This window comes from Triturus cristatus, chromosome 7, assembly GCF_964204655.1.
Source record: "Triturus cristatus chromosome 7, aTriCri1.1, whole genome shotgun sequence".
In the NCBI taxonomy this organism is placed as follows: Eukaryota; Metazoa; Chordata; class Amphibia; order Caudata; family Salamandridae; genus Triturus; species Triturus cristatus.
In genome coordinates this window covers 1,019,106,900-1,019,131,778 of record NC_140590.1, presented here as the reverse complement: position 1 = coordinate 1,019,131,778, position 24,879 = coordinate 1,019,106,900, and the positions used below count along the sequence as shown (strand labels likewise).

General features: G+C 49.0%; 1 protein-coding gene across 1 annotated transcript in view; it reads right to left on the bottom strand.

Moving 5' to 3' along the window:
• HSPA4 (heat shock protein family A (Hsp70) member 4) overlaps positions 1–24,879 on the bottom strand; it is a 481,472-nt gene that overhangs the window by 192,255 nt on the left and 264,338 nt on the right. The window contains exon 14 of the mRNA XM_085618072.1: positions 22,863–23,015. Coding sequence (XP_085474198.1) covers positions 22,863–23,015 — 153 coding nt within the window. The remainder of the gene's footprint in view (positions 1–22,862; positions 23,016–24,879) is intronic.

Genomic DNA, 24,879 nt, shown 5'->3' with positions numbered 1-24,879 from the left:
TTATTTCCAAACACTACTATTTCTATCGACTTTAACGCATTACGCGTGAGTGTTTCCACTCTGCACCTGAATCCCGTGGGCCTCCCACTGCCTAGCAACTGATAGTATAGTGTAGCCCCAGCGATTCCCTAGGCCTAGGCCTAACCTGTGTTCATGACAGTGGTTCTTATACCACTTACTTAGTATATGGTTTGCGTGGCCCCTAGGGCCTAACTGTATTACTTACCTGTGTGACTTATGTATGCTTAAATAAGACTGTGTTGTACTTACCTCTAATCTCATAAAGTGTGCTGAGGGTATTTTGACTAGAATAAATACATTCGATTTTTATAATATATCTGTTGTGGTGTCCTTTCATTTGGTATTCAAGGGGTTGCAAATGGTATAACAGATGGCTTCACATGCCATACAGAGTTTAGTCTAAGACTGCTCTAGTCTATGCTACCACTAGGATAGCTGGTCTATAAGGTGGACTTTACAACCAATCACCATAAGGGTTGTTTGGACTGATACAAGGTGTACACTAGAACTAGTGACATCATATATCAGGCCAACTTCTCACAGTCACGAGGTATGTGACTCCTCCTTAGGATCATAGTGCACATGGGCATCGGCTCCATCCTCAGATTGTTTTTCGCCAGCAGGGAAATGATGGAGCTTTGTAAGAAACAGGAAGATGCCCTTGTGTAGTGTATCTAAATAAGATAATACTGGAACAGATAAAGGAAGCCGGGAAGGCAGGTGGGCGTGTGTAGACCTGCAGCTCTACATGCCAAGAACAAATGCATACTGGTAAGTAGCATATTCCGTTCAAAGCATATGAGCTACAGATTACACACTTTTGCATAGATTGTATAGCATTCCCACGTCTAGCGGCGGTTCCCAATATCTGTTGCAGAAGTCTGAAATAAGGTTTTGAGTTCAGCTTGGCCCACACTGGCTTGTTTCGTTTGCACATCTACACAGTAGTGTTTAGTGAACGTATGTGGTGTAGACCATGTAGCTGATTTGCAGATATCATCTAATGGAATGTTGCCTAAGAATGCCATAGAAGCCCCTATTTTCCTTGTAGAGTGGGCTCTAGGAGGAACAGTTAAAGTGTGTTTTGCGGTAGCAAATTTGTATGCATTTAACAATCCATCTGGCTATCCCGGACTTCAATATGGGATTGCCTTTGTGTGGTGATGAGAACGAAACGAAAAGTTGTTTGGTTTTCCGAAAAGGTTGCGTTCTTTCAATGTAATAAAGTAATGCTCTTTTAACATCTAAAGTATGGAGAGCTCTTTCTGCGACTGTGTGGTTGCGAGAAGAAAATGGGCAACTCCACAGATGGATTAAGGTGGAAGGGGGAAATTACTTTAGGGAGGAATTTAGGATTAGTGCGGAGAACCACCTTATGTCACCAGGCAGGTCGCTCCCCCCATCCGCCACGCAGCCCCCTGTGGGTTGAACCTCCGTTGCCGCGCCACGCAGCCCCCTGTGGGTTGAACCTCCGTTGCCGCTTTTGCCGCCTGACTGCTCGCTCCCTTATTTATTCTGTACCCCTGCGCTTGGCTTTCTGTGCCACTTTGTTTTTTCATTCTGTGCCCCTGTGTTTTGCTTTCTGTACCCCTGTGCTCTGTTGTCCCTCTCCCGCCGTCTTTTCCCACCATTTTTTCCCTGGGTTTTCCCCCCGCCGCTGAGCCTCTGCGGCCCCGCCCCCTTCACTCCCATTGGCCGCCCCGCTCCCACCTCCCAGCTGCTCCTCCCTCCCTCTGCCCTCTGGGCCCGTCTGCGCCCGTCCGCACCCAGCGCCAGAACCCCTGGACCGCCAGACTGCACTACGACGCAAGCACCCTCCACGCACTCAATACCAGACGAGACCACCCCTGCTACCGGGCCACCCCGAAACACACCCAGGAGCCTTTCACCTGCCGGAACTGCAGATTCACCAGCATCCAACCCTCCACACCACCAGCCAGAGAACACAACCACCTCCGCTGCATCCGCCTCAACACCCGCTCCACTCGCAAGCACGCCATCGAACTCTGGGACCTCCTAGACTCCACCGCCCCGACGTCGCCTTCCTGACAGAGACCTGGCTGAACGCCACCTCAGCACCAGACATCGCCATAGCCATCCCACTGGGCTACCAGATCTCCCGCAGAGACCGCACCAACGGAGTGGGAGGAGGAATCGCCATCATCCACAAAGACTCCATCAAAATCTCAACGAACACCGATGACACCCTCACCACCGCCGAGCACATGCACTTACAGATCCACACCGACCCCAACACCACCCTCAGAGGAACTCTCATCTACAGACCTCCCGGACCCCGCCCACAGTTCAGTGACACCATCGCCGACCTCATCAGAACCCACGGACTCGCTCCACGGACTACATCCTCCTCGGGGACCTGAACTTCCACCTCGAAATCGACGCCAACTTCACCGCATTGAGCGACAACCTCGGACTCAAACAGCTCGTAACGACAACTACTCACGCCGCTGGACACACGCTCGACCCCATCTTCTCCGCAAGCCCCCACGTCTCCTTCAACCAAACCACCGAACCACACTGGGCCGACCACAGATGCTTCCACTTCACCTTCAGAAAACCCACCACACACCACCGCACCCAACAGCTACCACGCCGCTGCTGGGGCAAGGTCACCGAGGACCAACTGACTATCGCCCTGAGACCACCCACCGACCCAGACACCGCCGCGACCAACCTCACACAGTGGATCAACGACTGCGCCAACACCCTCGCCCCTCTCAAGACCTCTACAACCAAGCACACCAACAAGAAAGCCGCCTGGTTCACCGAGGACCTCCGGATCTCCAAGCACACCTGTCGGAAGCTGGAGAAGAAATGGCTCCACGACCGAACATCAGACAACCACACAGCCCTCAAGAGCGCCACCCGCAGACACCACCAACTCATCAGGACCGCCAAGAAGACCGCCTTCAAGGACCGCCTAGACAACAACGCACACAACACCAAAGAGCTCTTCAGCATCGTGAAAGAACTCTCCAACCCCAGCTCCAACACCAACACCAACGACATCCCGCCATCTCAAGACCTGTGCGACTCCCTGGCCACCTTCTTCCACCGCAAGATCACAGACATCCACAACAGCTTCAACTCCGACCCCCCCCCCCCGCACCCACCACCGAGTCCACCACCCCTGCGACTACCACTCGCACCAGTCGCCTGACCGTCTGGTCCAGCGTCAGCGACGAAGACACCATCAAAACCATGAACTCCATCCACTCCGGATCCCCATCGGACCCCTGCCCTCACCAAGTCTTCAACAAAGCCAGCGCAACCATCGCGCCCCACCTCCGGAAAACAATCAACTGTTCCTTCGAGACAGCAACCGTCCCAGAAAGCTGGAAGCACGCCGAGATAAACGCCCTTCTGAAGAAGCCCAAGGCGGACCCCAAGGACCTTCGGCCCATCTCCCTGCTCCCTTTCCCGGTAAAAGTGACAGAGAAGATTGTCAACAAACAGCTGACCCGCTACCTCGAAGTTAACATCCTGGACCCTTCCCAATCCGGTTTTCTCAGCAACCACAGCACCGAGACCGCCCTCATCGCCGCCACTGACGACATCCGGACCCTGATGGACAAAGGAGAAACAGCCGCCCTCATCCTCCTGGACCCATCAGCAGCCTTTGACACGGTCTGACACTGCACCTTATCAGCACGCCTCCATGACGCCGATATCCAAGAGAAGGACCTGACCTGGACCACATCCTTCCTCTCCGGCAGAACCCAGAGCGTCCACCTCTCACCCTTTCGCTCCAAAACCACCGAGATCATCTGCGGCGTCCCACAGGGATCCTCCCTCAGCCCGAGGCTGTTCAATATCTACATGGCCCCCCTCGCCCACGTCGCACGACAACACAACCTCAACATCATCTCCTACGCCGACGACACCCAGCTGATCACATCCCTCACCGAAGATCCCCACACCGCCAAAGCTAACCTCCACAGAGGAATGAAGGCCATAGCAGACTGGATGAAGGACAGCAGACTGAAGCTGAACTCAGACAAGACAGAGGTCCTCATCCTCGGACCCACCCCATCAGCCTGGGACGACTCTTGGTGGCCCACGTCACTAGGCACAGCCCCGGAACCCACGGACCACGCACGCAACCTGGGGGTCATCCTCGACTCCACTCTCTCCATGACCAGGCAAGTCAACGCCGTCTCCGCGTCCTGCTTCAACACCCTCCGTATGCTCCGCAGAATCTTCAAATGGATCCCCCTCGACACAAGAAAAAACATTACCCAGGCCCTCATCACCAACAGACTCGACTACGGGAACGCCCTCTACTCAGGAACTACAAACAAGCTCCTGAGACGACTCCAACGCATCCAGAACGCCTCGGCCCGACTCATCCTCGACGTCCCCCGCCGCAGCCACATCACACTCCACCTGAGAGGCCTGCACTGGCTCCCCGTCAACAAAAGGATCACCTTCAAGCTCCTGATCCACGCACACAAAGCACTGCACAACACCGGACCCACCTACCTCAACAACCGGCTCAGCTTCCACACCCCCACCCAAAGCCTCCGCTCAGCCAACCTCGCCCCTGCCACAGTCCCTCGCATCCGGAGGCAGATCCTGCTCCTACCTCGCCGCCAAGACCTGGAACACTCTCCCCACCATCCTACGACAGACCCAGGACCTGCTGGCCTTCAGAAGACTCCTCAAGACCTGGCTCTTCGACCAGTAGCACCCCCACCCCCCTCCCCAGCGCCTTGAGACCCTCTTGGGTATGTAGCGCGCTTTACAAATGCTGTGATTGATGATGCATTTGTAAGAATGGTTCTTGAATAGTTAGGGCTTGTAGTTCACTAACTCTTCTTAGAGAAGTTATGGCTACTAGGAAAGCAACTTTCCATGTTAAGAATTGTAGCTCACATTTATGTAGAGGTTCAAACGGAGGCCCCATTAGTCGTGTGAGAACGATATTTAAATTCCACACAGGTGAGGGTGGAACGCTGGGAGGAATTATCCTCTTGAGGCCTTCCATAAAGGCTTTGATGGCGGGCACTCTAAATAGCGATAAATGTTGTCTATTTTGTAGGTATGCTGCTATAGCAGCAAAGTGCAGCCGAATAGACGTGTAGGCTAAGTTGCACCTTTGTAGGTGTAGAAGGTAGGTTATGATGTGTTGGATAGACACATCTAGAGGATTGATGGTATTGTTATGGCAATATATCACAAAACGTTTCCACTTGACTGCATAGCAGGCTCTAGTGGTAGGGCGTCTAGCCTCCTTAATGACGTTCATACAGTCAGGAGGAAGGTTAAGGTAACCGAATTCTAATATTTCAGGAGCCAGATCGCAAGGTTCAACTGAGCTGGGTCTGGGTGTGTGATCTCTCCACGGTTCTGGGTTAAGAGGCGTGGTGAGAGGTGTAATCTTTGGTGCGGGACTATTGACAGTTCCAACAACGTGGTGTACCACGTTGTCTGGCCCAAGTTGGAGCAACTAGAATTAGAGTCTGTGAGTGTTGCTGTAGTTTGCGCACCACCAGTGGTATGAGTGAGAGAGGCGGAAAAGCGTACGCAAATCTGCCTGACCAGTTCATCCATATCGCATTGCCTTTGGCCAATGGGTGTGGGTATCTGGCGGCAAAGCTTGGGCATTTGGTGTTTTCTTGGGTGGCGAAAAGGTCCATCTGTGGTTGCCCCCATATCTGAAAGTATGGTTGGAGAACTTGTGGATGGAGTTTCCACTCGTGAATCTGTTGTGTTTGACGGCTTAACAGATGTGCTATGGTGTTTTGGACTCCTGGGACGTGTTGGGCTAAGAGAAATATATTTTGAGGTATAGCCCACCTCCATATGTTTCGTGCTAGCTGGGAGAGCTGCAGAGTGTGTCCCGCCTTGTTTTTGAATGTAGTACATGGCTGTCATGTTGTCCGTGCGAACTAAGACAGCCATGCCCGATATTGGTTTTTGGAATGCTTTAAATGCTAGGAATATGGCCAGTAATTCCAGGTAATTGATGTGGAATAACTTGTTGAGGTGTCCACTTGCCTTGTATGGTGTGATGTAATAAGTGAGCTCCCCAGCCGGAGAGCGATGCGTCCATTGTCATGAGAATCTGAGGAACTGGCTCTAGGAACGGTCGCCCTTTGGAAAGGTTTTTGGTGTTCCACCAATGCAGAGAGCGGTGAGTGCGACTGTCTACCAACACCAGATCTGTTAGCTGACCTTGAGCCTGGTTCCATTGTCGTGCTAAGCACTCTTGTATGGGACGCATCTGGAGTCTTGCGTGAGGCACTATGAAAATGCAAGAGGCCATCATCCCTATGAGCTGCATGAACACTAGCTGGGAGAGTGTGGTGCGGCTGAAATTTGGGTAGGAGAGCGAGCATGCTTGCTATCCTTGGTGGACTGGGATAGGCTAACGCTTTTGAGGAGTTTATTGTGGTGCCGAGGTATTGTTTTATATGAGAGGGCTTCAGATGAGACTTGTTGTGGTTTACTGTGAACCCCAGGTCGTGGAGTAATTGGATAGTCGTGCGAGTGTGATGAACACACTGGTTGTACGAGTTGGCTTTTATGAGCCAGTCGTTGAGGTATGGGAAGACTTTAATGTGTTGTCTTCTTAGATGGGCTGCGACTACTGCTAAGCACTTGGTAAATACCGTGTACAGGGATATGGAAATAGGTGTCCTGAGATCTAAGGTGGCCAGGAAGTCGCCCAGTGAAAGTAGAGGGAGGACTTGCTGAAGTGTGACCATGTGGAAGTGGTCTGATTGTATGTACCCGTTTAGAGGCCTGAGGTCCAGAATAGGTCTCAGAGAGCCATCCTTCTTTGGTATGTGAAAATACAGGGAGTAAACTCCCTTGTTTTGTTGGTGCAGGGGAACTAGTTCTATTGCACTTTTTTGTAGTAAGGAAAACACCTCTTGTTTGAGGAGTGACAAATGGTTTGCTGACATTGGACGCTGTTTGGGTGGAATGTTTGGGGGGTAGAGGTAAGTTCGAGATAGTAACCTGATTGCACTATTTGCCGCACCTACCGGTCTGTGGTGATGTTGGTCCAGACAGGAAGGAACTGCTGTAGTCTTCCCCCGACAGGAGTGGAATGGCCCAGGGGAAGCGGAAGGAATACATTGGGCAGGGGTGGAGGCAGAGCGGGTGTTGTTAGTTTTGCCTCTGCCTGTGTTATTGTTGCCTCGGTATCCTCCTCTGTGGTAACCTCTTGTGAAGGTGGATTGGGTGGGAGACTTGTAGGAGGTGGATGGGGTATCAGACGAGTATCCCCTGGAGTTGCCCCGGTAGGATGAGCGACGAAAAGAAAGTCTGGGAGCTTGCGATTGCAAGGCTTCCATTGATTTGGCTGTATCTGTGTCCTTTTTCATCTTCTCAAGGGACGCATCAACATTAAGGCCAAAGAGGTGTTGCTGGTCGAATGGCTGATTAAGTATAGCGCTTTGCACCTCAGGTTTAAACCCAGAAATGCATAGCCATGCGTGCCTACGAAGAAGGACGCTTGTGTTGACTGCTCTTGTATTAGGTCGTTGGCATTATGTTTGTATTTGTCAGGGAGGTGTTGGAGCAGGGACTCTAACTCATCATAGTGAGCCCTATTGTATCTGGCTAACAGGGCTTGAATATTTGCGATGCGCCAAATATTAGCTGCCTGTGGTGCTGTTCTTTTGCCAGAGGCGTCCAGGAGTTTAGACTCTTTGTCAGGCGGGGCTGCATCACCTGTTGACTGTGAATTAGCCCGTTTCCTAGCATTTGAGACTACCATGGAGTATAATGGAACAGGGCCCCTGATGTAAGCTGGGTTTGTAGGGGCAGCTTTGTATTTCTTCTCAATTCTAGAATTGATGATTCTAGTTCTGACAGGGTCGTTAAAAACTTCTGTAGCGTGTTTAATCACCCCTTTGAGAATGGGCAAAGTGGATGTGGACCTTTATGTGGTGTCGAAATTGTCCATTAAAAAAAATCATCTTTTACTGGATCTGTATGGAGGTCGACCCCGTGGTACTGGGCAGCGAGGTGTATTAGCTGATTAAACCCCATAGTATCTTCCGGTGGGGAAGGCCTAGAGGGGTAGATGTCCTCTTGTGGGACATTAGGCGTATTATAGTCATCCCAGGGGTCAGGGGAGCTTGGAGGACTGGGGTCATCTAGTGGTATGTTGTCACCGTCCCCCTGTGTCGTCATCATCTACTGGTGGAGGGGATGGCGTAGTAGACGGAGGTTCGGGGAGGTGGAGGAGGTGGTGGAGAAGGTAGCCTAAGAGGTGATGTGGCTATATCCCTCTTTTTAGGTGGTGGAGCTGGTGCAGGCATGCTCAGTGGTCTCTTTCTGGAACTGAGAGTCAATTGACCGGTTTTAGGGTCTTTAGTTAAAGTTTTTTTTGAGGGTCTGGTTGAAAAAGCTCTTCCAAGGAAGTTTGGGTGTTCGGTGTCGACGATGTTGGCATAGAGGGCTTTTTCGGCGCTGGCTGCGGAGCTGTTTTGGGCTTGGAGCCTTGCGATTTGTCAGTCTCTGTGCATTTTTTCAGTGTCGATGTCTCCGAGTGTTTTTTCGGTGCCGGGGAGTCACTAGTTGGAGTCTTCAGTCCCGAAGGTTTCGGGGTGGAAGTCGCAGTCAACCCCGAGGTGCGGCTTCTTTTTCGGTGCGGATGATTGGGTCTGGGCACCGGTAGGAAGCTGTGTGTCGTGTGCACCTGAGCCCGAAGGCGAAGGGGTGACCGAAGCCTTTGTTGTTGTGGGGAGTGGGTGGGGTTGACGTCTGTACTTGCGACCCGTTGAGCTGGAGTCACTTCTTCGACGTCTGAATCATCGGCTTCAGAGGTGCTGATGAGCTCTTCTTCTGGCACATAGACACCCTTGTGGAAGATGTAGTCGGGGATCGAACTAGACGAGCGAGCTATGGTCCTTCGAGCTAGTCAATCCCGGATGGTCTTCTTCGAGCAGAAGGAGGCACAAGCGGGAGAGTCTTAGGCCTCATGCTCAGGAGCGAGGCAGAGGTTACACACCTCATGCAGGTCGGTGTGGGGAATCTTCGACCCACATTGAGGACACTTCTTAAATGGCGTGCTTTCCTTGAGCCAGATGCCAAAGCTCGGTTCGGCCCGAAGGCCTTCTTCGACGACTGGATTGGAAGATTGGTAGAGATGCGCGCCGATCAGGGTTCACGATCGAGACAATACCGTCAAAAGGGTGAAGGATTGCGCGACGAAAGTGGGACCGTTAACGGTTCCGACTGGAGCGCGAGAAACCCATCCAAACCAGATGGCGGAAAAAAATAATCTGAGGATGGAGCCCATGCCCATTTTGATCCTAAGGAGGAGTCACATACCTCGTGACTTCCAAAGACTTTCCAGGACAAAAACAAGTGCAAACATCCGGACCCAACACCAGATGGCGATCTATGCAAAAGTGTGTAAGCTGCAGCTCATATGCCTCGAACATGTGAGATATTTGAGGACTGTTCTTTTCTTTGTAATCTTTCTTGGAAGATGCCTTTGAAGACTCCATTGGGTGTACCTCTTCCATTTTTCTGTATAACATTTTCTTGTTGTTGGTTTTCTAGCTTCTCTTAAAGTCTTCAGGAGCCATGCTCCTAGGTCCTCTGGTTCCGAAGGCAACACTTCCCGTTCTGCATGGTTAGCAAATCCTTCCTTTTGGAAGTTTGTGCATTGTTCATTCTGAGATTTCCATTAGTGCCGAGAACCACGTTTGTCTGGCCGATTGTCGAGCTATGAGAATCAATCATCTTGCTGCTCCTGATTTGCCGATTACTCTGTTCAACAGTGGTATTGGGAAAAAAGCATAAGCACATTTCCTTGACCAGTCTATCCATACTGCATTACCTAGGGACTGCTTGCAGGGTCGCCTGAATGCAAAGATTTGGCATTTTGCATTCTGGGGAGTTGCAAATAGTTCTATTTATGGTGTTCCCCATTTTTTGAAGATTGTTTGCACTTCTGCTTGGTTCAGTTCCCACTCGTGGGACGCTGTTTGTCTGCTTCTAGATTGCCCTTCCCTGGTAGGTGTATCGCCAAGATGTCTATTTCCCTTGGAATTGCCCATCTCCAAATCTGTTGTGCTAGTGTGGAAAGTGCAACAGAGTGAGTCCCTTCTGGTTTGTTTATGTAGAACATCGTTGTAGTGTTGTCAGTTTGTACTAACACCCTTTTCCCGTATAGAGGCTTCTGAAAGGCTTTGAAGGCTAAGAACACAGTTTTTAGTTCCAAGATATTGATGTGTTTCACCACATCCTGTGGTGTCCACAATCCCCTTACTTTGAGATTGTCCATGTGTGCTCTCCAAAGCCACTAGGGATGCATCTGTTATGGTCACTGTCGGAGTTGGAGGTGTAAAAACTCTCTCTTGTGCTATATTTGCTTTGTTCCACCATGCCATCTCCTGATGAACTTTGTGACCACCACTATATCCTCCCAACTCCCTGTAACTTGTAACCATTGTGCTTGGGGCCATTCTTGAAATGGTCTCATGTGCAGACAAATGTTGGGAACTAAAAAAATGCATGATGCCATCATTCCTAGTAGTTTTCCCACTGTCCTCACTGTCAGATGATGTCCCTTCTGATACAGATGAGTCTCCTTCAATAGGGCGGACATTCTTTTCTCGCTGGGGAATGCTTTCCCTAACACAGTGTTTACCTCTGTACCCAAGAACACCTTCTTGCAATACGGTTCCATTGATGATTTTTCTCAGTGTATGTAGAAACCCAGCTGAACTAGTGTCTTTACCACTTGTATATGATGTTTGCATAGGCTGTATCAGTTTGCCCTTATTAACCAGTCGTCTAAGTAGGGGTAAACATGAATTACTTGTCTTCTGAGATGCGCTGCTACTGCTGCCAGGCACTTTGTGAACATCCTTGATGCCGATTTTAGGCCGAAAACTAGCACTTTGAATTGGTAGCGTTTGTCGTCTACAACAAATCTTAGTAGTCTTGTGTGTTTTTTGTTCATTGGGATGTGCAGGTACGCATCCTTTAAGTCTAATGTTGCCATATAATCTCCTGTTTGAACTTGAGGTAGCACTTCCTGTAGGGTAGTCATTTTGAATTTTTGAATCTTTATGAATTTGTTTAGAAACCTTAGGTCTAATATTGGCCTAATGTTTCATCCACCTTTGGGATTAGGAAGCATGTTGAATATACTGGTTTGTTCTTTTCTCTGTACGGTACATTCTCTATCGCATGTTTTCCCTTTAAATCTTGCACCTCCTTGAGTAGGTGAGATAGTTCATCTTTGGAATGTCTCCTTTTCTTTGGTGCTTTGTCTGGAGGTTGTTTGCTTAGCTCTATGCAGTATCCGTACTGTATTATGTTTAAAATCCACTTACCTCCATTTTTGATGGTAAAGATGCAGTCTGCCTCCTACTGGGGTGGTATGTTTGAGGATTTGTAAAGTTGTGTCTATGTGTACCCTCAGCGTTGGTGAGTGTACGGTCTTGTGCTTGAAGTCACTTTGTTGAGGTTTGTTGTCCTCCCCTTTGTGGCGGTCCTCTGCCACGGAAGCGCCCATGAAAGGATGCTCTGCCCTGGTACAGCCAGTTTTGCTGTTGTCCCTGCTGTGTACCCTGGTTTCCTGTTTGGTTTGTTTGCTGGAAACCTTGATGAGAGGTAGTGGGTTGTTGTGTACCTCTACCTGCTGGTCTCCTTGATGGTGCTCCTCTTCGTAGGCCCCTGAACTGTAGCGCCCCCATGGACCTCGGTTTCATTGTCTTTCTTCAATTGATTCTCATCCACCACACTCCCAAACAACTGCTCCCCATTGAATGGTGAGTTGATGATGTTGCTTTGGACTTCCGGCTTGAATCCAGAAATTCGAAGCCATGCATTTCTCCTTTCTGTAATTCCAAGCATCATTTGTCTGCTGAATGTTTCGGCTGCATCTAAGGCAGATTTTAAGCAAGTATTTGTGATGTTCTTTCCTTCCTCGACTAGGTGGGTAGCTCGCTTTTAGAATTGTTCAGGAAGGTGTTTCAGTAGCTCTCCCACTTCTTCCCAATGTTAGTAGGCGAGTCGGTTCAATAGTGCATTTGAATTGGCTATGCGCCATTGATTGGCTGCACTCCTCTCCACTTTTCTTCCTACCAGGTCCATCGTTTTGCTTTCTCCGTCTGGAGGTGTACCTACTGTAGCTGGGACATTAGCTCTTTTCCTTGCCATTGATGCAATAATGGAGTCCGCTGGCACTGATCCTCTGATGTACAAGGGGTCTTTAGAAGAGTGATAGCTTTGCAAGTAGCTGGCACCTTGAATGCCTCCTTTCCCTGATCTAGTACACTTGGTAGCATTGGGAGAAATTGGTTTCTCGATTGCGTAGGCATTAGTGTCTCTAATAAAAAACAGGACTGTGGTTTTAACTCCTCCAGAGGCACCCCATACCATATGTATCTGCTGCCTTCTTTACCACTTGATTATACATGCCAATGTCATCTGGAGGTGAAGGCCTGGAAGGATGTCTCCACAGCCTCCTACGGTGATTCGGCGTCGAGATCTTGCCATTGGAGGTCTAGATTCTCCGAGATCGCAGATTCCGCATACGTTTGGTCATCTTCTTCGACGCCGTCTTTGAAGAAGAATGATTCCTGTTCTTGTTCTTCCTCGACTAGCTCAGGGGTTGTCGGTGGAATTATGTCCTCGACAACTGTCTCCTCTTGTATCCTTTGTTTTCGGGAGAATCTTGAAAAGCTTCAAGCTTTCGTCGAAGTCTTGCGTTGCAGTATATTAGCCATTTCGGCTTTGAGCCTTTTCCTCTTTCTTTTTTTATCTCGGCCATGTGTGTGTTTCAGCGTTGAGATAATCTGCCTTTCGTTTTTCAGCCGTCTACGCCAAAACGGTCGTCGAGGGTTGCTTGTGTCTTTTTCGGCACCGAAGCGTCCTTTTGCCGAGGCGTCTTTCGACGTCTTCGCCCTTTCAAGGACTTTTGCCGTTTCGGAGTCCTTATCGAAGGATCCTACAGTGTGTTTTTACTTGGGTGCTGTAGCGGTCGTTGAAATTTTCGGTGCTGGGGCTCCGTTAGTTAGTTTCCAGCCTGTTTTTCGGAACTCTTCAGGTTTTTTCAGGGTCGACGACTCCCTAACCTCTTTCGACGTCCACGACCAAAATATCTTTCCTAGTCGCCCTCTGGTCCTTCAGCGACATTATCTTCCTCTTCACTGGAGAGGCCTAGGTCTCGCAACAAAGCCGGCGGTCCTTGGCCCTGCATGTTGTGATTGGCACGTCGCTGTATTTCTCTCACTCTGTATATAGAATTTACAAAAGCCAATTGCATATTGCAAAAGTATTTACCTAAATTCTCTTTCTGAGAAAGTATATTTTAATACCTATTGTTGGTTCTAAAATAAAACAAACATTTTTTATATAAACCATTGGCCTAGAGTTCAGTTATTGAGTGTGTGAGACGATTTGCTGAGTATGTACAACAAATGCTTTACACTGTCCTGTGATACTGCCTTACTGCTCGACCAAGCTACCACTTTAGAGAGTAAGGTTATATCTAACTTTAGCCTCTGCCAAACCTCTGGGGACTGTGGACTCTGTACACACTGTACCTATTTCGGAACAGTAAATACAGATCCACTTTCACAGCGCCCGACTGCAAAATGATCCCGCCACCCTCCCAATGCGTTTGTCCTGAAGCAATACCGCAGTCGCAAGGGTGGTAATCGCCCAATCCCTCCTTATGGTCCGTGAAGCCCACCCACGACCCACCCATCCGATATCTTCAGATCAATGGCGCCAGCGGGGGCACCGTCCATTGCAACAGGTCCCCCCCGGAGGAGTCAGGCTCAACAGTAGGTTCAGGCGGGCCAGGCGGTTCAGCATAGAAGGCCCCAGCACTCAGGCCGTCGTGGCAGCTGCGCAGCTGACAGCCGCACTTAGGTCCAGCATTCCCCGTCGAGCCCACAGCGTCCCTTTAAAGCTCACGGTGGTCCTGAGGTAGTATGGAGTCGGCCCCCAAAACACAGCACCATATCCCAGCAAGGTCCCGGACCCGACCCACCTCACCTCCAGAAGGCATGCAGCTGGTGGTCGTCTCCCAGGAGCGGCGGCAAGCGCACCAGGGTCAAGCCAGTCTCCCCTCAGACCCCAGTCACGTGAGATCCGGTGTGTCGTGGCCCAGCGCGGTCAGCACAGGTCAAAAGGTCTCAGGTGAGCCCCCACACAAGAAAGTCTTCAGGCTAATGTAAATGGGCAGTCCGGCGAGGTGCGCGGTGACAGCTAGGGGTTTCTTACAAGTGCAGCGGCATGCCTTTCACCCAATGGCCTGCATATGGTGGACAGCCGGCGCGACCTGAGGGTTCCCAGGCAGCTCTCAACACCCTCAGCTGCGTCCGCCGCCTCAGATGTACCCCGTTCCCATTTCCAGGACGGCACGGCACCGATGTGGTCAGAGGAGGGTAGGGGCAGCTCTCGCTGGTCACGCAGTATTCCCCAGGCCTGAAAGCCACAAGATGGCAGCCGCTGTGTTCAGCAGTAGAAGGCCGGAGCAACACGGCCGTGCCACCACAACCGGTGCAATCTCAGTGCTTTCAGCTCGCCAGGAGACGCTCACCTGTGCACCCCAAAAAACGACAGCAAATGGGCCCCAGCTCCGCCTATGATAGCTATTGAAGGTAGCGATCCGCCGGAGCTCCTGCGGCGTGCGTCTCACCTCCATTGCAGCGAGACCACGCCCCGGGCAGCTGCTCTTTTACCAGAGGCGTCTAACAATTCTGACTGACTGGAGGGGGGCATCCCCCGAAGTTGATGAATTGGCCCATTTATGGGCATTAGAGCCAACCAAAGAGTCTAGTGGTAACTGTCCTCTAATAAAAGCTGGATCAGACGGAGCAGGCTTCTATTTTTTTAATATTCCAGGGGTGAGAATACAAGCACGAACAGGGTCTTTGAATATATCATCGGCATGCCTCATCAAGCCTTTGAGCATAGGGAGAGACTGACTAGACTTTTGTGTTTTAAGAGCGTTTCAAATAAGAAATTTTCCTCTAGGGATTCTTTGTGTAGCTGTACCCCGTGATATTGTGCAGCTCTAGCAAGCAATTATAAATGACCTACGTTGTCGTCAGAAGGGGAAGGCTTTGCTGGGTAAAGGTCTGGGTCATTATCTGTAGGTGGATCAAAAGTGTAGTCTTTCCAAGGATCTACAGGTAATTGAACATCATCCGCATCGTCGTCATAAGGCTGTGAGGGTGGAGAGTTCTGAGGTGTGATAAGTAATGGTTCTAATGTTGGAGAAGGTGGTGAAGGTGTAGGGGAACATGGAGGAGGAGGAGATGAGTTAGTACCGACATTCCTCTTTTTTTAAAGGAATCTTATATAGTATGTCCTCTGATTCAAGTTTGCGTTTGTGAGGCAGTTTGATAAGAAGACGTCCTGTATCAGGATTAATGTAAAGTTCCTTTTGTTTAGGATCCACTTTGGGAGGTGGGAAGATGACAATCGGACTCTGCGGCTTGGAAGGAGCATTTTTCAGTTTCGGCACAGAGTACTTTGGTGCCGGGATGGAATGACCTTTCGGTGCGGAAGGTTTCGGGTCTGAAGCACACTTCGGCTTTGAGCTCAAGGTTTCAGCTCCATGACTGACTCTGGGCTACTCGATACCGAGCCGGAAGGCTTGACAAAGTGTTTCGGTGCACAGCCGGGAAGCGGGGCGCCAGAAACCTTGTCAAGGTGCCAACGTTGGTCCGGAGGGGGAACTGAAGCCTTGTGCTTAGTTTGAGTTGGATAATGGGGCAAGAGGTATTCGGTACTCACGGGACCTTGACCCTGCGGTATGTCCTCTTCCATCTCAGATTCAGATTCTGGTACAGGTAAATGCTGCTTTTCCTGTTCCTCTTCTGCCCCCTGTGCATCAAATTCTTACTTGGATCCTTCACCGAAGATGTCCGGCTTGTATTCGATGTTCTGGCTTTGCATTTCACGACGTCGAGCTATACGACTGAGGTGAGTTTTCTTGGATTGAAACGATCTTCAGGCGTCGCAGTCTTGTTCGTTATATTCTGGAGATGAGCACAAGTTGCACACTGTGTGTGCAGGTCGGAGCGTGGATATTTTGTGTGGCGCCGACAGAATTCAAAAGGAGCCTGCTCCATCGATTGCGATGTGTACCAACGTGGTTAGGCCCGACTGCTTTTCACGAGTTTTCCAATCAAAATAGAAATTTTCTTCGACCTACACGATACGCAGAAAAGTGGCATACGCATACGAAACAATACTGACGCAGGTAGAGTGGATTGCGCACAGAGGGGAACCCGAAGAACAGTTTCGAACCGGAGCGCAGTAATGCACGTCGAACCAGATGGCGGAAAAAAACAACCTAACAATGAAGTCGATGCCCAAGCGCACTATCATCGAAAGGAGGAGTCACCTTACATCGTGACTGGAAAGACTTCTTCGAAGAAAAACAACTTGCAAACATCCGGACCCAACACTAGATGGCAGGAGTATGCAAAGCATGTGAACTACAGCTCACATGCCTCGAACACAATGTTATCGATTAACGGTAAATACTTCGGTTTGGGAGTTGGTTTTCTGGAGTTAGAACCAGGGTTCCCCCAGGGTCAAGGACGCACTCTCAAAGCACCCTCAGCGGCACTAGGGCAGTCGGGTGCTGACGCACATTGTTTTCCAATGGAGGATAGGGGGCATCCGGTTGGTGGCTGCTCACGAGCAGGCCACAAGGTTGTGTAAGAAAAGCTCCAGGACCTAGGCTCAGGCCAAAAGAGAATCCGAGTTAGCAAAAGGTGGACCCACAGCGGCAGCCGGGTGCAGGGTGCTGTGCTTTGGTGTCGGGTGCCCGGTTTTCAATGGGAGTGGCCCATTTTGGATTTTGGCTGCAGGCTCGGTCCAAGAAGTCTTCCGGGAGGGACCAACAGCTGGGCAGGTAAGTTGGAGGGCTCGGCAACGTAGGTGCACCTCAGGTCCTCTTCTCCAGGGCACAGGGCGGCTGGATGCAGGGGGTGTCTTTTGAGGTCCGAATTCACCTTACTAGACCACTCGTGATTGGGGCTGCAGGCGACATAGGGGAGTCCTGGAAGGGTTAACACACGGGGTCTCATACTTTGGAGGGCTGGGGAACCTCGCTGGGACCGGTGGGCCATTCGGACTCTGGTGCAGTGGAAGTTCCAGGAGTCTGGTTTATTTGTCCTCGGCAGGCTCAGTCTGTCTTGTAAATGTTTTACTTTTTTTTTTTTTTATAACAGAGCAGCTGTTCACAGGAGATTGTCTTTGTTTAAGGCAGTCAGTCCTCCCAGGGGTTCTAGAGGTCGCTGGCTGCAGGACACATCTTGCACAGCCTCAGAAAAGCAGGGAGACTGTACTGGAGGCCACTGTAGTGGAGCTGGCCACGATGTGGATGGCTACGGCACTGTTTACTGTGTGCTGGAATAAAGCATCCTGTCCATCATCTTTCTGTTGCTATAGACACCCTAAGTGGGAAGATTATGACCAGGCTTGGGTCCCGTGCTCACTATGCCACTGGATTCAAGCTAGCCTGGCTGAAGGGTGATATCCTGAAACCGGTGCAGTATGCTTGATTTCCGGTCCAGGGAGGACCTAGCCTGGCAGTTCGGGATGGACTGTTCCCATGGGGAGCAGGGTCAAGGCTGATTTGCATATGGTGGAGTCCAAACTGGGTTGGCACAATGAGCAAAAAACACAATGGATTTAACCGGATCTGTGACTGGGGGCGAATGTATGACAATGTTCAGCATTCTGTCCATCACCTTTTTGTGTTAGTAAAGGAGGGAGGCATTGGCCCTGAAGGGACAGATCCGAACAGCACCTGTGTTGGAGTCAAGGGCTTCAACATTGGCAGCCAATACGGCGCCATGGACCCAGAGGGTATGCTAGCCTCTGTCGTGGAGTGGACAAAGATTCTATACATTATGTTGAGGAATGCCACAATGTCAGAGCCTGGGGTCAGGAATTTCAGGCAAGGAAAAGTGTGCATCAGGTGTTCAGGGGATGGTGGGCCCAGCATCTCTGGAGCTGGAAAAACTGTTGGCTCCTGAGCCGGGTCCTGTGGAGTAACTGGTGCTAGACCTTTTGGGGGGATTAGCTGGCTCCACATTACCCACTCTGGTTTAGAAGGATGAATATCTTAAGGGAGACTGAAGGTGTCTAGGTGAAAACCTTCACGTTTTATATATTCCCTCTGTTTCTTTGAGAGTGAGGACAGTCTTTCATATAAAACAGCAAGATATTAAGGATTTAAGCAATACGTGTTTAGGGTTATGGTGTGATCATGCATTATAAGGAATAAAATACCCTCTGCAATTACTTAAAATAATTTTATAAGTCATCTTGGAATTCTAGGACCTTATTAAGGAAACTAGGACTTCAGCCTTATTCCACTACATGGTAACTGCAATATTGTTAGTGTACAGTAGGGAATACTTTCTAACATACATAAAAGTCTGTTTTAGCAAGTGCAGAATATTACAATACAAAATACTATGGTCATGATTTTGAGTGGGCAGATGGGAACGAAGTACTTGTGCACCCAGGCAACACCTCTTCCCCCTGAAATGGTGCATAACTGGGGAATTCAGTTTTTATGCATCAAATTCTAAAGGTATTGATAGTCACTGAACATTTTCTCTAATTTTTTGGGACCACATAGCTAGAAGCTGGAGAAGTAAGGGTACATCTCAAAACGGGGATTTTTATGAGGTTGGAGGGCTCTAGCCCACTTTTTTTGATTTTGCAAGGGAATATGACTTACCTAGGATGCAGTTTAAGTTTCTCCATGTTAGGGATTTTTTGGGTAGGAAACATCTAGCTTTAGGACCGCATAGGCTTATTGAAGCCGTTAGGCAACAGGAGAAAATTGTTTTTTTAAATAAAATGCTGATAACTTCAAGGGAGGATGATTCGGAGAAGCATAATCTTAAATGGGCTAATGATTTGGGAGAACATGAACTCTCCTTAGAGAAAGCTATTGCCATGTCCGGGGAAACCCTTATGTCTGCAAATTTCAAATCACCATTTTTTTAGAACTGCTTACAATTTATATTATACTCTTGTAGTAAATTGGCTTTATATATCCGTCATATTGAAAACAAATTAACTAGTCTTACTGATGTATCCATTAAAATTACTCCAGCGATGATGCTATTAGGAATTGGGCATGCTTTAGAGGCTGGGAAACCTATGTTTAAATATCGTTATTTATTGTTTATGGCGATGGATGTTGCTCGTCTATGTACTGCTGCTTCCTGGCTGCAGTCTGATCCCCCTGTTTTTGAAATGTGGCGTGCTAGAATGTATATATTTAATTTAGAATTCAGTTTATATTCAGCAAAGGGTTCAAGGAAACGAAAGACTGGTATTTATATTTGGGGGGTGTTTTATGAACATATGAATCCCGGAAGTGTGATGTAATTTTGTGATACTGTGGATCAATAAAAAGAATTTCTTTTTTTATTTTTTATTAAAAGAACATTTTCTCTAGGTAACGGCTATTGTGAGAAAGTGCCATCTTTCTTGCATGGCTGCCCCCACTTTTTGCTAAATTGCTGAATGTACTTTTACTGAGTGTACCCTGGACTCCTGCCAACCAGGTGCCCAGGGCCTATGTTCCTTCCTTAAACCACACAAACTCCAAATTGGCAAACCCTGGCCACATGTCAGCCCCTAGTAAATGGTACCCTAGGTACCCAGGGCCTTGTGACCAGGAAAGGCCTCTAAGGGCTGCAGCACTCATTTGTGCCACCCTCAGAGGCCCTGTACCCTTACATACACTCACTGCCTTTGCAGGCTGAGTGTCTGGGTGCAGGACAAAATGAAGAGTCTACATGACACACCTCTCTGTGTGCCATGCCCATCACCTACACTGCCATGGCATATATCAGCCACCCCTCTGGCTGGGTGCCTTATGCCCATGGTGTGGGCACAGGAGCCCTGTGCCCCTACAGTACCCAGGTCCATTCCAGGGCACTGTAAGTGCAGTGCTGCCATTTAAGAGTACATGGTGCTGAGAGCTCGTCAAACACGAGCTCCACAGCACCATAATGGCAACACTAAAGACTGGGAAGTTTGGTATCAAACTTCTCAGCACATTAAACCCACCCTGATGCCAGAGTGGGATTTAATGTACCAAGCACCCCAGAGGGCATCTTAGAGATGCCCCCTTACAACTAACCTACAATCCACGTCTGCTCTGAGGCTGCCCAGGCTGCCACACAGCAGACACGTTGCTGGACCCCTGGGTGGGGGAGCCCCTGCTTTCCCGGGCCTGCAACAATGCACATCCTGGGTGAGGTGATAAATCTCCTCCCCCAGGATGAGCAAAGGGAAGCTTCAAAGGCATGCCGCCTCTTGGAGTTTCCCCAGGCCACTGCAACCCCCCACTCTGGCGGGAAGCTTGGCCGGAAACCCCATACAAGGACAAGGGATGTGCCAGCCTGCCCACCCCACCCCTCAGGTGGGGGAGGCGAGGTGAAGCACATCTCCGGGCTCTCGCCATCTTGAAGATGGGAGGCCCTACCCTATCAGGATTAGGCTACTGCCCCCCTCACCCAGGAGAGAGGCAGGATAGGGGGTGTACCCACCCCAGGACAAGGACCCATTGGTCCCTGGCCTTCACCTACCTGCAACGCCTCTAAATCTAGTATTTAGGGGCACCCTGAACCTTCCTTCCCCCAGATTCAAAAGACTACAAGAAGAGCAAGAAGAACAAAGGCCTGCCCTGCAGCTGCTAAAAAGGGAAGAAGACACCAACTGCTTTGGCCCCAGCCCTACCGGCCTGTCGACTCCCGAACCTGCACCAGCGCGGCATCTCTCGTGGCCAGCAACCTCATCAACCCCAGAGGACCTGGCTACCTTTTGGCTCTAAGCCCCTGGGACTCCCATGAGTAGAGGCTCTACTCAGAAACCAATTTCTAACCCCTGGCAGCAGCCCGGAACCGCGAACCCAGCACACTCTGCACCAGCCAAGCCTGGCCAGTGCCGGAGTGGACAAAGACCCTGAGGACGACCCCACGGCGTCTGTGACCCAGAGTCCGGCACCCAAGCACCCCGCTCGACATTCCGGAAGAAGCCTGCAGCCTCGGAACAAGGTGCCCCCCCCCCCCAACCGCGATCATCAGAGGGTAAGATTTCCCGACACCAAAAGGCACCCCTGCACGCGGCGCCCTGCGGCCCCCTGTGCCCAATCCCAGGGTACCCACCTAACCTACAACTACCCAACTTACCTCTCGAAGTGGTGGTGGCACCTGAAGCATCCTTGTCCCCGAGCTTGCAGCCTTTTTCCTAACCGGAACATTCCCATTGATTTCCATTGAGCGCCTGACGGCTCAAAAGCACCCTGCACCCAGCCGCCCGAGTGGCCCTGGCAGTGCAATCTCTACACTAGCCTACTTCCCCACTTGCCCTGAGTGAGTGACCAGGAGCCCAGCTCCCAAAGCCGCGTGGCCTGCTAGTCAGCAGCCACCAAACTAGGCCCCCCTATTCCTCATAGGCTAACATTGGGCCTAACTCTCTCTGCACCCGGCCGTCCTGAAACCGCTGAGGGTGAACTGACTGTACCTACCTGACAGTGGGAGACCCCTGAGTCTATGCCCAGAACTTCAACTCTGCCAGTCGAGAACTTACCCTTAAACCGCTAACTTCATTTTCCTCATAGGGTAACATTGACTGGCTTTTTCTTGGAAATTCTTCTAAGTGTGAACTTTTCAAAACTCAAAATATTCACCAAAAATCAGCCGAGTACCAAAAACGAATTTACTCACCTGCTCTTAGGTGAGCTCCCAGTGCTGGATCTTGGTGCCCAGCACTGACTCTGAAAAGTACCCACAACTATACTTACCTTTAACTCATTTTTCTTCCATAGGAAACCATTGACTGCTTTTCTATGAAATTTCTTCTAAGTGTTGATTTCTGCAATTTCTAAATATTCCTCAAAAATCGTATAACATCTGAAAACGTAATTACTTACCTGTTATGGATAAATGTCCCAGTACTGAGTCTAGCCACCCAGTACTGGATTACAAAAGTAATGATAACCTACTGTACCTGTAACCTATATGTCCTTCCATAGGGAATCATTGATTGTTTGCTCTGAAATATTTTCCAAGTGCTCACTTTTGAAATAGCTAAATATTAGTTAAAAATCACTACAGTACCAAAGTCGACTTTCAACAGCTGATTCTGAGAACTGACCCAGGACTGGATCTAGGATCCAAGCCTGGAATTACAAAAGTAATCTAAAAAGTAATCTGTGGCATATAATTTGAATTTAGCATTGAGCTCAATGTATTGTGTTTAGAAATAGAGTTGCCTACTGCAACTATTTGTAACTGTTTACTAAAAAGTCTATTGCATATACAAAAGTATTTTTATGAAACATCTCCTGTCGAGAAAGTATATTTTAATTCCAAGTGTTGGTTCTAAAATAAAACAAGCATATATTTTTTATATACAAACCATTGGCCTAGAGTTCAGTTATTGAGTGTGTGGAACTATTTGCTGACTGAGTGTGTACAACAAATGCTTTACACGTCCTATGATACTGCCTTACTGCTCGACCAGGCTACCACTTTGGAGAGTAAGGTTATATCTAACTTTAACCTCTGTTAAACCCTTGGGGTCTGTGGACTCTGTACACCCTGTACCTATTAAGGAACAGTATATACAGAGCCACTTTCTCACAGCTATGAGTGAAGTAATGGCCAAGATCCTGAAATGTATTCTGTTATGCAACAGGTGTTGATACCCTTATAACAATTTTACACCCCATACATAATCTGGGCCAATTACAACATTGCAGTATTCAGTATCTTACACTACTGTTAAGTCCTGATTTGCAGCATCACTTACAGAAACTGTGAGCAACAACTTACCTCATTTTCAATAAATGTGTTCAATGCATCTTTTCCTATTTGCCAAGGAAGATAGTTCTCAATGGGGAGGTCAACAGTATTCGTTTTTACTTTGGGCTTCTTGGCTTGAGGAGGTTGATCCATTTTCTTGTCTTTTGCACCAGGTTGAGATACCTACAATCCAGAAAATAAATCAGTCAGAAACCTGAAAACTCAGTCTAGAAGCAAATGTTGCAGTGAATGTGTCTAGATGGTTTTATAGAGTACACTGCATGGCCAACACAAAAATGAAATATGAACTAGGTTTGCATTCAATTCTTTTGTTCATTCATGTGTGTGTAAAGTCTACCTTTCTGTTATACTTTGAAGATCTTGAGATGATGTAGGGTGCTGGATTTTAAGAAAAGATGAATGACCTAATGAGGCATTATTCCAGTTACTTTCATAATGACAGATGGACTACGTAAATGGGCAGAATTTAATTACAGTTTCTATCGACCCCTATTCCAAATATTAAGACATTAAAATTCATTTCTTTAGATACAGTGAATGCTTCTTTAATGTCTTTGGGACCTCTCTACTTCCTAGCATTTACTGAACAATGGATGGCTGGGGGTTTTAGCAGAAAGGAAAGGGGGTGGGGAACTCCAAAGAGGAAGACTATTTCATCAGTATGGCTTTCTGAGCAATATCAATGTGTTATATGTGCACAATGTATACATTATTCTAGACTACAAAACCGTAGGGCATTGGACGTTTCAAACATTTAATACAGTATGAAGTAAAGTCAGTGTGAGAAGTTGGCCTGGTATATGCTGCTCACTAATTCTAGTGATCACCTTGTACCATGCCAAACAACCCTTGTGGTGGTGGTTGAAGTCAACCTTGATAGACCAGCTATCCTAGTGGTAGCGTGGACAGTGCAGTCTGCAGGCTAAACTCTTGAGGGCATGTGAAGCCAGCTGTTTTACCATATGTAACCTCCTTGAATACCAAATGAAAGGACACCACACAGATATATATTCAAAATATATATTTATTTATTTACTTAAAAGTATCCCCTATACTCTTTATGAGCACAGAAGCACATTCGTTAAAACAAAGCAGTGTTTAAATATACAAACGTTGCACAATTATGGATGGGCCAGGTGGCCAGCTAAACCATATACTAAAATAGTGGTATAAGAACCACAAATAGAAAGGAAAGAAGGCCTTGGGAATCGCTGGGACGACAAGGAGCTAACTGTAGTTAGTGACCAGGAGGCCCACAGGAAGCGTGTGCAGTGTTAAAAGTTACACGCGTGCACCTATTGATTTCAATGGGTGCGTAAAAGTCACAAAGTTAAAGGAAAAGGAGTCTTCCGGATGGACCAGAACCTAACAACTTGAAACCTAGACACTAGAGAGGTTTCTCTACCCAGGAGCACCGGAGTGCCAGCGTTACCTCACCCACAGGAAGCGGGTGCATAGGGGTCAAAGTGCGTCGGGTTTCGTCGTGCAGGTCTATGGAGCCTGAGTATGAAGATGCTGCAGGCGGCCAGGCAGGAAGAGTTCCGGTGGATCCAAGGATGGATCTGAAGAGTAGACGACCTGCAAGCAGAGGGGACAATGTTCAAAGTCACTAGCCAGTGACCGGCGTGGCACCAGGAAGGAACCAGGCGATGTCGGGTGCCAACAGGTGAAGAAAGGAAGCTAGTCTCCGCAGCCACGTGGAAGTGAAGAGGTCGACGACGTCCAGGAGTCACTCACGAGCTGTCCCACGAAGGCTCTAGCTGATGGCGGTGTCGGCTTCTTGATCCGAGCAAACAGGCCTTGGCTAATGCAAGCCACGCAGGAATCGAGGAAAGCTTGATGCTCTGGCCAGCAAGGTCAAAGGGGCTGCTCCTTTTCACAGGAGCAAGGGCCAGTCTGGAGCAACCAGACCAGCAGTGTTAGTTGTAGTTTGTCGCCAAGATGGCCACTAGCCAACGGGCCAATAACCGGGATGACGCATCGAGTGGCAAAAAGCAAAAGGGCCCCACGCAGATCTCGTGGATGC